The sequence below is a fragment of the Lygodium microphyllum genome, chromosome 15 (assembly GCF_053477565.2).
Source record: "Lygodium microphyllum isolate KBCC chromosome 15, Lygodium_microphyllum_v1.1.10, whole genome shotgun sequence".
NCBI lineage: Eukaryota > Viridiplantae > Streptophyta > Polypodiopsida > Schizaeales > Lygodiaceae > Lygodium > Lygodium microphyllum.
In genome coordinates this window covers 154,166,024-154,178,113 of record NC_141149.1, presented here as the reverse complement: position 1 = coordinate 154,178,113, position 12,090 = coordinate 154,166,024, and the positions used below count along the sequence as shown (strand labels likewise).

The 12,090-nt window shown below is 40.3% G+C and overlaps 2 protein-coding genes across 2 annotated transcripts; one reads left to right on the top strand and one right to left on the bottom strand.

Annotated features, from left to right (window-relative positions):
* Positions 1-4,457: 4,457 nt before the first annotated feature.
* On the bottom strand, positions 4,458-6,686 carry LOC148025243 (uncharacterized). The gene has a single exon (XM_087693669.1). It carries the CDS (start codon positions 6,684-6,686, stop codon positions 4,458-4,460), a length of 2,229 nt encoding a protein of 742 aa, XP_087549795.1.
* A 2,737-nt stretch (positions 6,687-9,423) lies between these two features.
* On the top strand, positions 9,424-11,733 carry LOC148025242 (uncharacterized). Its single transcript, XM_087695037.1, has 5 exons — positions 9,424-9,813; positions 9,901-10,131; positions 10,266-10,529; positions 10,668-10,850; positions 11,090-11,733. The coding sequence occupies exons 1-5, from the start codon at positions 9,472-9,474 to the stop codon at positions 11,453-11,455; spliced, it is 1,386 nt and encodes a 461-aa protein (XP_087551163.1). The 5' UTR covers positions 9,424-9,471; the 3' UTR covers positions 11,456-11,733.
* The last annotated feature ends 357 nt before the right edge of the window (positions 11,734-12,090 follow it).

Here is a 12,090-nt window from a genome sequence, read left to right as displayed (position 1 = left end):
TTCATCATCTTGAGCATAAAAGCATGGGCTAAAAAGCTTTATAGCATTATAGAGTGGAAGATCAAGAAAACGAGCATTTAGACTATCTATCAAACATTGCACATAGTCCATTGCTAGTTGCATGCAAGATTTCAAAGTACCATCAATGTGTGGTCTTATCATTGAAGTGTCTTGCTTTGCAACATCATTTTTCTTCCCATTAGATGCATCATCTTTGTCTTTACCTTTAGGAAGCGGCCTATATATCAAGTCATGTCTATGTATATAGCCATCCTTATCAACCATTTCCAAGTATCCTTTTTTAGAACATTCCAAGAACTTAGAATAAGTATGTGGTATCTTCTGCAAAATACATGGGCCTAAAAAAGCAATGCTTGAGCTTTGATAAAACCACATCAATAACACTTCCAATGGATGTTAGATCCACCATTTCTTCTTGAAATTTTAGACTCAAGAAATTCAATTCTTTTAAGATATCAGCCATCATATAAATGCAAAACTGCACAACAAAATGCCTTGCTTTATTGTACCAATCCATCAACTTTTCATTTTTCCAAGTTGTTAAGATGGCAGGCATTAAGACAACAAGTGTTTCCATGACTTGTCCACGTGAAAGCCATCTGACTGCATGAATTTGTAACGATCGATGTGCATCTAATTGCACAATCTCTAAAAGTGGCATCAATTAATTGTTTCTTTTAGACGAGTTATTGATCCATCAGTACACCTTGTTTGCTGGCTTCTCTATAAATAGAAGCTCTGGAAATTTTTTGCAAGCATCTCCAGCAACCAAAGCTTCTCGATGTGCAATACAATGTATTGCTATTAAATTTGGCAAGTCTTTTCTAAGCAGCCCAACAACCCCTGTCTCATGTCCAACCATACATGATGCTCCACAAGCTAATCATTCTTTGCTTGGATAGACCTCTTAGATCAAGAAATCGCATCAAAGCATCATAGATGGTCTTTCCTTTTCCGTATGTTAATGTCATAATACCCATAAAACTTGATTGCTTACATCCCACACCTTTGCATGTAAGATAAGTACCATATACTATCAAATGCATCTCAAGTCCTCTATCTGTACTCTCATCCAACATCATTGAGAAATATGAAGATTCTAGCATAGATACAATCTGCATTTCCAACAACTGACTTGACATTGCCAAAAGGAACTCAATGCCTGCGTACCGACTTGTATAAGAAGAGTACTTTGTAGTCCTTGGCATATTTGAAACATTTAGAGACATAGCCAAGTCACAAAGATCTTCAAATGAGGCTATTGAGTTGTCCTTCTTGGCAACATAATACATTAGTTTCATGGTAGTGATGATCCTTGCCTTATTTGCATTATCTATTGATGCAATGTGCACTGGAATTGGCTTTGCTTTCTTTTCCACTACACAAGTGTACTTGGCCATTGCCATCTTATGGCCACTAGACAAAGCATGTACCTTGATCGCATCATGTTGCATAGTAATACATCCATCTCCTATACCCCATGGACCGGATACTTTGTACATTTCACAGCATTCACATTTCATAACTCCTTTTTCGCCATCCCGCAAAACATATTTGAGCCAAGGAAACTTTTCTTTCCATTGGGCTTTGAATTTTCTTATTGAACCTTGTTTTTGCTCTCCTTCACCATTTGAAGCATTACTTGCATTTCCCAAAGAAGATTCACCTTCCAAGCTATGCATATTACTTGCATTTTGTGTGGAAAATGACCCTTCCAAGCCATGCATATCTAAATCCTCTTGCAAATCGTCATTAAGATCAAAATCAAGAGGACAAGCAGTAGCTTCCTCAAGAGCCGGAGAGGGAGCTACCCAACCAAACATTGCTTTTAGAGTCTTTTGCCACTTCATTGTTTTGGGTGCCATTGAGAATCTATACTAAAACATATACATTATAAAGCATTAATTTGCATGAATTATTATTATAATGCTTAAAAAAATAAGTGATGAAGATTAGATCTTGTACCTTGATCTCAAAAGTAAGAATATCTTATAGTCAAAGCCCTTTGAGATTATGGATCACCTCCTTTCCACAAAGTCACTATCTGCAAAAGCTAACCCTCAATGTCCAATGGAGAGTCCTATAAGATGAAGACCAAATCAAATTTAGATACACTTGTGTTTACAACCTCTCGAGTCTCTATTCATTATAATTTACAACAATCGATATAATGAAGAAATGTAAATTGTATTAGGCTCATTAAAAATTAAAACCGTCATGGAAGGCTAGGAATGGCATCTAATCTCTAGGGAGTGAGGAGTCCCTTGGGATTCAAGAAATATACTGTTGTGGGTAGTGTGCAATGGGCACATCATGCTCTCTCTCTCTCTCTCTCTCTTCTATTTGGGCACATCACCATTTGGGCATTGGGCACATCACCATTTGGCCCATAGCTATCTAGTCTCACAGACTCACTCGACAGTGGGCAATGGGCACGCCGTGCTCTCGAGATCAGCACCTGTCAAAGCATTCCATGTGTCACTGGTAGTTTGGCAAGCTCGAATCCTGATTCCTCTCGCTCATCGCCAAGTTCCAACGCCAGGGAGTCAGGACGATTCACCACTGACCAATTGGCAGTGACCATTTCCAGTCTCCAAATCGCAATGCCTCGGCCTTCCAGGCTCCCTCATGTGGTGGCCTACCCCTCGGGCCCTAACCTCAGCAGCAGGCTCTGCGGCTCCGCCTCCTTGGCGTGCACAGTGCTATTGCAACATGCCATGCCTCACCGTGCCTCGGCCTCCAAACTACCCCTTCTCCCCCTCCATAAACCAGGCGCCTGCAGGATGCCAAGCTACCGCAGTAGCGCTGCACTGCTGCATCCTCCCCCTTCTCCCCCATCCTCAGATGATGGATCACCGTGGTCTGTCGTCACTTCCCCTTCTCCCCCATCCTCGTGAGTCAGGACTTGGAAGTCAGAACTGCTGGCTCCTCTAGCAATGAGGTTCACCCTTCAGGTCCTGGCAATATGCAATACAACACGATTCATTGGTCATCGTGCAAGAGGGGCCATCCTGTCATGCATCTAATCGATTAGGAGAGCAAAGTAATAGGCTCATGACTCCATCACAACACATGGTATCAATCTCTCACCATTAACGGAGGTGCACCGTGCAAGAGGTAATCTGGTTGGCAATGTGGCATGATGCATCATGCATCCACTTGCATTGTGTAACAAAAGTGAACTCAAGAATCGGGACTTAGGACTGAGCGTACCTTATATGAGGTAGACCATACTACATAGTCTAGCGGCCAGCCTCCACACTCCAGAGTCCACAGTAGTCCAGGGGCCAACAAGCTCTTGAGTCTCAAGTTTCAGTGCTCCAAACTTCGAAGTTCGAAGGCTCAATCTGCTGCCTGCAGGTCACTAGGTGTATCGTGTGGCGTGTATTTCAATCAGAAAGTTGGAACCCTAAGAATCAGAATGATAGTACTATGTAGGCTTTGGGAACTGGGCAATGAGCACTAGGGCCAAGGCCAGTGTTCGGGAAAAAAAAAAATTTGAGCCTAACATAGATCCTTCTTCTCTTAACCTAAGGCGGTTTCATAAATTTTGAACCTTACAAAACCTTTACATTCTAAATCGAATCGGCCCAATTCCCTTGATTCTACAAATTGAATCGGTCAAATTCCTTTTTAAATCTTTAATGAAAGGATAATCATTTTTTTTCTATTATTTGAAAGGGTTTTTATCTCAAAGTTTTTCTTGGAATTTGTTCAATTACTTCTCTTATACCTTAGAAATGAAAACCCTTATTATCATTAGTAACTTGATCTACATTACATATCTAAAATTTAAATAGATAAAAACAAATGTATGCAAGTTGTTTCTATGTCTCTTAGTGGGTCTATGCCATATGGCCTCAGAGAAGTATACACATTATAGGCACAAAGATAAAGAGAACGTTAAAAAAAATAGAAACCCAAAAAGAAAAGAAGTTAACTATTAAAAGCATAGAATAAACAAAAAGAAAAAAAACTAGCATAAAAGATAGCATAATAAAATATAAGCAAAACAAAAAATAAAAAAGTTTAGAAAAAGTCAAACACAATTTATAAAAAGCAATCATGATAAAAAAGAAAAAAAAACTTAAGCAAAACAAAAAATAAAAAAGTTTAGAAAAAGTCAAAACACTTTTTATTAAAAGCAATCATGATACAAAAAGAAAAAAAAACTAACATAAAAGAGAACATAATGAAATACAACCAACATTATAAACAAAAAAGTTCAAGTACATTTTATAAAAGCAAGCATGATCTAAAAACAAATTGAAAGATTTTTATTCAAAAGATAGAAGCAAGCAAGGGAAAAATAAGTTTAACATAGGAAAATGATTAAGAGTCAAAAGAATCAAAACAACAAAAGTGCAAATAATGCATAGTGACTTCAAAATCATCATAGGCCATAAAAAATCAATTGCTCTTATTAATATGCAAATTTATTGCAAAATCAATGAACAAATTCCTTGTGTTGTGTATAAATGGCGATGTGTTTTTTCAGCCCATAAGTCCATACTCTCAATGAACTCTATATCAGTGAACTTAGAAGGCCCTTCAATAAAGATTTTCATTAATGCATCTAAACTCTTAATCTCCAAACGATTACGAAGCTTACTCTTTATCACAGTTCGAGCACTAAAACCTCTCTCACAAATAGCAATGCTCGAACATTGGACGAGAGCTACTTGACAAAGAGTAAGAATATTCGGATAAGTATCCCTCCACATACTATTGCAAGCAAGTGTTGAAGTTATTTCTAACAATGTGAATCGTATCCAATCTCTAGAAGCTTGATGCTTAAAATTTCTAAATTCTTTCTTAAACTCGTCAACTTCTATCATTGCAGGGAATTCTTCTATATTTAGCTTTTTAGGAAAACCATAATATGAAGTTAATTGATCTATCTCTTGGGTTCCATAGTTTTTTAAGGCCTTCTCATGTATTGGATGTTGTGCAGGCACAAGTATTTTTAAACAATTAAGTATAGAATTATCTTGAAATCGAGAATTCAAGTTACTTACCACTGAATTGGCAAAAGCAACTTGAAATTCTAAGGCCCTGTTAAAGTCTTCTCCATTAATTTTACGTTTTAAATCATGCTCATAAAATTTCTTCCCATGCAAAGCACCTCTTAATGTATATAAATATCCTTTTTCAGGCCCATAGTCTGGAAGGATATCATATCCATATACTCCAATAGTTAATGCATTCACATCAATAGGAGGACAATCAATGTAATATTGTGTTATGGATACAATTTCGTTCTTTATAAGACTATCTATAGTGGTGACATCTACAAAGTCTTTTTGAAACATTTGGCTTAGTGTTGTTAAACCTCTCAAAATATCAGCTAAGAAATGTAAGCAATAAACACACTCAAACTCAACCAATTCTTCATAAATATGCAATGCCTCTCTTTTAGTGATATCAAGTATTGCATCTAAAGACTTACACACTCTACTAATAGCTCTATATCTACTTAACCATCTCACATCAAAAGTATGCTCAAGTCGAAGAATGGGACATGCCAAATCTTGTTGCATAGCTTGCAACCCTTCTAATCTCTTCGTGCTAACATTAAAATGCGAAGCTATAGCATTAATAAGTTTTTCTAGCTTTTTGCAATAAGGCATCTCTTTTGCTACACTAGATATTGCAAGGGCACTACGATGGGCAACACAATGAATTGATGTTAAAAATAGATTAACGTGTTTTTTCAATAAGGCCTGGACACCATTCTCCTTTCCTACCATTGTGGAACATCCATCAGACCCAAATGCAACAAATCTAGATAAATCTAGCTTACATTTCTTTAGCTCTTTAATAATAGCCTCAAACAAAGATCTTGCAGTGCCATCATGCACACGTATGATACCATAAAAGCTTGTTTTAGGAACACAATCAGCCTCAAGATATGATAAATAAATAACCATATGTCCATGTGAGGAGATATCATTTGACTCATCAATTAAAACACCAAACCATGGACTAGTTGAAACCTTTTCTATTGTACTTTTCATAAGAGACGATGCCATGCAAAAAATCATTTCAGCACATGCCTTATCATCATTATAAAGACTAGTAGTGTATGGTGCATGGCAATCTTGCAATAAGCTTATCATGTCAGGAAACACAGAAAATGGCAAATTTTGCTTTGCAATCAAATATGCCGTTCTAAATAATGAAAGTAATGCCTCATCTTTTACTTCTCTTATTTTTTTAACACTCTTTTCAATTGAGTCTTTTCCTTCGAGTAAAATAGCTTGCATAGCAAACTTATGACATGATGTGCGAACATGGGATTTTAAGTTGCTAATTTTAAAATTTATAGATCCCCCTTTTGAATATGCACTATGTGGATGAGGATATTTCAAACAAAATTTACAAAACATTTTTACTTCATCTCTATCATAAACAAGCCATTTAAATTGGTCTAGCCAATCCTCTTGAAAAAGTAAGCGTCCTTCTTTTTTCCTTTCAAATTCAGCCCTTTCTTCAAGTGACATGTTATCGAATGATTCATTTGAAGATAACACATTAATTGAAGTTGAGCCCCCAATATTATCCGTATTTTCTTTTAACTTTTTAGAAGGATGCTTGGCTATGTTTTCAATCCCAACCCATGCAAGAAGGTTTCCTTGTCTCTTATCTTTCAATTTAGGTGCCATTCTCAAAGTTAAAAAGAGTGGTTGCGATCTTACCGTGTTTTTTATAATCGTTGAAATTTTCTACCTTTTGTTAGGCATTCGTTTCCTTTGAAAATCTAAGCTCCTCCAACAGCCAGCCTCTATCTTCAAACTACAATGTCTCACAAAGCTTTTTAACCTATTAACAACCACATAGCAAAATAAAAATAAAAATTAGTACTAATATTTTGCCTTTAAGCTTTCACTAACACACATATACACAGTGCACACAATGCACATTGCACACGTATGTCACACACACACACACACACACACACATACACATACACACACACACTCTCTCTCTCTATATATATATGTGTGTGTGTGTGTGTGTGTGTGTGTGTGTGTGTGTGTGTGTGTGTCTATGGTTGACAAAGCAAGTGCTCCTACGAGCTTTGTTGGCCATACTAAGTACTTTCCATCAGACTTCGGAGTATTATCAAATTATGATTGATCGTGTAAACTTAGAACTACCACCTCTCACCTTTCTTTGCTATTTTGAATCACTCATTATTTGTTAAATATGATTCTCACCTTCACGAGTTAGCCTTCAGGACGTCGCGACTCGCAGCGGGAGCCTGGAGGTTGCAGCGGCGCAGCCTGGAGGTCGCAACGTCGGGCAGGAGTGTGGACTCTGGAGGTCGCAGGGGCGAAGCCCCAGGAGGCTGGAGCCCCAAGAGGCAGCAGCCCCAGGCGGTGTGGAGATCGCCTGGAGTCCTGGACGGTGGAGACTCGAGTCAAGGCCCTGGACGGTGGACTCTGGAGACGTGGTTCGTGGAGTCGAGGCCCCAGGGGCCAGGAGGCGGCACTGCGGCAGCCCCAGGAGGTGTGGTCACTGGTGACTGGTCCGTGGAAAGTCAAGGCCCCAGGAGGCGGGCCGCGGCAGCCTGGATAGTGGACACTGGACAGTGCTGAGTGGACGCCGGACGGGTCAAGACTCAACCGTCACACCGTCACGGCGTCACGCGTGATGCTGAGACTCGGAGAGTCGAGGCTCTGGACCGTCAAGTTTCAACGGTCATGGTGGACAGTCCGACAGTGGACTCGTGGAGTCTGGACTCTCAGCTCTGAGCCTTGAGGCGGGCCGCGGCAATCTGAGGAGGCGGGAGCCTGCCACCTGGACGTCGGACGGTGCTAGGTGGAGTCACGGACTCACGAGTGTCCACTGTCTGGACTCTGAAGACTGAGAGGCAGGCCGCAGCCTGCAGGCTGGCCGCTCGGTGCTGGCGGCTGGAGGTCCTGGAGGCTGGGGCAGCCGGGCAGCCCCAGTGGGGCTAGGACTCGAGAGTCGAGAGGCACTGAGGCAGCTTGGAGGAAGTTCAGGAATCCGACCTGAACTTCTGAAGGCTGAAGGCTGAGACTCGTCACTCGAGAGGCAGCCTGGGCCCTGCAGGAAGTTCCGTCGTCCGACCTGAAGCCTGAGAGTCGAGAGGCTGTGCAGTGTGCAGTCACCAACGTGAACTTTGAAGTTCTTCTGGATTCTGGATTCTGGAATGATGAATTTGCTGAGTGCCCAGGGCTGAGGGCCACGCATCTTTTGAAGACTGAAAGTTTGCATTGTGCACTGCAGTCTGCAACTTTGCATGTGCCATGATCAATGATGAAGTTATGAACATTGAAGTTTCGAACTCTCGAGTCTCCACTTGGCACTCTCTCTCCAATTTACTGACAGTAGTCAGCAGCAGCCAGCTTTAATTATAATTAAGGCTAAGTTTTAAAACGTTTAAAGTTTAAACTTTAACTTGAGTCTTGACCAATGACAAGTCACAACTTACAAGGGACACTACTAAGTTCTAACTAGTCACTACTAACTAGTGCTATTAGCTAAGTGAGTCGTGACTACTAACTACTAACTAGTTACTTAAATATTAATATAATATATATATATTATATTATTAAAAATCCTTTTTCATTTATATTTAGAAAGATCTTATCCTTCTACTTTAATCATGAGAAGGATATTCTCCTTCTATGATAAAGATGAACTGGCCTAAATCCTTTTCGCATGTATTTTTCACAAGTAGACAATTCCTCCTCAGATTGAATCGAGCAAGTTTTCTCCTAAAATGAACCGGCCCTAGGATGAAGCGAACCCGCCTTTTCCCGAACACTGGCCAAGGCAATGGTTCGAGCAATGGACAATGGGCAGTGGGCACCCCAAGTTAATTACTAGTTAACTTATATCAAATTTTACTTGTAATTTTTAACTCTAACCGTGAAAATGACGCCCATATGAAATATATACACTTCAATGGTGACGGCCCACGGGCCACGGGCATATTAAAATAATGAAAGTAAAATGCGTGCTATTGACCTAAAAACATGCATGACGCCCTTCAAAAAGCAGGCTTGGTAATAATGCTGGAGAGGAGGATAGACACTACAATGATGTTGAAGAGATAAGTCTTGAAAATTGTTGGTAAAGTAATGTACGAATTTGCATTAATGTTGGAGGGGAGGGGAGGGGACATAGACTATAGTACAATGATATTGAAGAGATAAGTGTCCAAAAAAGAAGAAGAAGGTAAAGGTTAGGTACTGCATGATTAGTACATGATAATAATATACGGAAAATGATAGGTAATGGAGAAATAAATACATTAATAGATATATAAACCGGGTGGCGAGATTGGACGGCTGAGATGAAAGAAAGCTAAGCTGTGTGGCAGAATGGACGGCTGCGATGAACGCAGTGGGGCTACAAGAAGCTGGGGAGCCGGGAGTCGTTGCAGCGCGCAGAGAGAGAGAGAGAGAGAGGTTAGCTATGTCGGTGGTGACATCGCAGCTGGTGGAGGACGCGGTGCTGCAGGGCTTCCAGGAGGGGATCTCGTTGGGGCTGGGGCTCATACCCGAGGCGGGGCCTTTCCTGCAGCTAATCTTCGGGCACATATGGGACCTGGCGCTGGCCGAGCGCACGGCCGCCCAAAAACAGGCCGCCATGGATTCGCTCTTCGAGAACGTGAGCAAGATGATCAATAAGGCGCTGGCCGAGAACGTGGCCGACCAGGCTCGCGCCTACAATGCCAGCATCGCCCAGCTTGGTCAGGACTACCGTGTCTCCGTCGAGTCCTTCAAGGAGAGCGCATCAGCCGTTGCTGTTCAAAAGGTACATCGTAGACCGGCCTTGAGCAATATAGTTAAGTAGCCATGTGTCACTTTACTGAACTTACTGTTCTCTATTATTCAAGCACAGGTGGTGGTGCGCTTCGAGAATTGCAAGGCTACATTGGTGCACATGCTCAACCTATATGCGCAACCTTCTTATATAAAGCATACTGTCCTTTCTTATGGGTCAGCACTGGCCCTCTACATGGGGTTGGTCCGTGAGATGATGCTTGCAGGAGCAGACTGCGGCTACAGCAAGGCAGAGATCACGGACTTCCAAAATGATGTCAATGCGCAACTTAAATCAGCTTACGAGAAGGTAATTTCGTCGTAATTTTAGCTCATTTCTTTTAGCCAATCAGAGACTAACACGTAAGCCGGTGCGAATCCCTAATATAACCAATCAGGTGCTAACACCTAAAGTGTGTGAATGCCTTTCTTTCCAAAGAGCAGACAATGTATGAGGCAGTGAGTAAGCTGGTGAAGGAGTCGGGGGAATTTTACTATCCAAATATGGGCAACGCAGTCATGGACTTGGGAAAGCTTGTTGGAGGTCTCATGAACTTCAACACCGAATGGCATGATGGAAAAGCATGTCTCATAGCCAAAAGCCATCCTGAGTATTACAACTGTGATTTGGTAGACAACAAGGCTTATTATCAACTCCAATTCCGTCCAAAGACTAGTACCACCAAAAACTACTATAGCATGCCTCAGGTTTGTTCACACTCAAACCCCATTATGGATTAATCTTGCCTTTGATTATACACTCAAACCCCATTATGGATTAATCTTGCCTTTGATTATACACATTAACTCCCTGCATCCAACCCCACTATTTTTTTCTTCTCCAAGGTCTTCATGAACAATCGTGCAGCATTGCATGTGTATACGGACGTGGGAAATGACCTACAAGTGGCATCATTCACAGTGGAAAATACTATGGATGTGAAATTGAGGGCCTATTATCTTGTGGACTATGATGATTATGATTCTAGTGATGTAGAAGTTACCATAAGCACTTATGACACTCCCAAGGTTAGCTTTCCACCTCTTGTGATTGATAATAAGATGTGCATTCTTATTTATTAATTTAAACAAGAGTTAAATCTTTATAACATCTTTAGAATGTTATTAGAAAAAAAATCTTGATTAAATAAGCTACAAGTGGAGAGCAAATGCTTTTTTCTCTTTTTCACGAAGAATCACCAAAATTTTCAGATATAGGCCATAACTATTTTTCGATGTATGACTTGGATTCTCTTTGTTTCTTACAGGTGCATCAATTCCACCTCAACAAAAGAGAGAAAACAATTCTATCTTTCCCATGGGTGAGATTGTACTATTCCTTGAGTTCAGAGGGTGGAGCATGGAGTACAGATTATGATAGGTTTAGTACAAACTTGAGAATGCATTATGATGAGTATACAGGCTTCCAGCCTGCAAAAGGAAAGGTCTATACAATCAAAACCAAGGCTGGCAGCAGTGCAACAAAGAACTACTACATTATTGGTTTTGAGATTGTTCCCACATCGGGGGTTCCTGATGTGTTGGAGTCTCTTGTCAATGCTATTAAGAAAACTACTGCTCTTGTTGGTAGTGCTGTTTCAAGCTCCGTTGGAACTATCGAAAAATTCATATAAGCTTGAAGAATGAGTTATTCTCCAAGTGTTGATGTGTGCCCTAATACTTCAAAATGTAGAAAGTAATCAAAGCTCGTCTTTGTACACTCATCTTTCTCCTTAAGTCATTTTTTTTCACAAAACAATGGAAAATAATATTTTGAGGATAGCTTGGTTGGTTGAAGCATTAGCGTAGAAAATCAAGTTTTGAATTCAATCCCCTTGTGGCTGCTTGTCACCTATCTCGCCCTAAGGGTTGTTTCTCGATATGAGCTCTGGCTCTGTATGTGGGGTTGCTTCCAAGAGATGATGGTTTTAGAAGCATATTGTAGCTATAGCAAAATAGAGGGTATGGACTTCCTAAATGATATCAATGCGTAGCTTAAATCAGCTTACGAGAAGGTAATTTTGTCATTGCAATTTTAGCTCATCTATTTGGCTAATCATAGATCACTAACACATAAGCCGATGCGAATTCCTATGGCTAATCAGGATTATTTTGTTTGTTCGATGTTTGTTACTGGATATACTCACATGTGCCTTTTTTTTCAAAGCATTGATAAAAACCTTTTTTGTGATCATTATCTTCTATCCCAAGTTTTCTTTAAGAACATTGTTATGACCAAACGGAGTGTTTGTTTATTTTGGAACGGCAA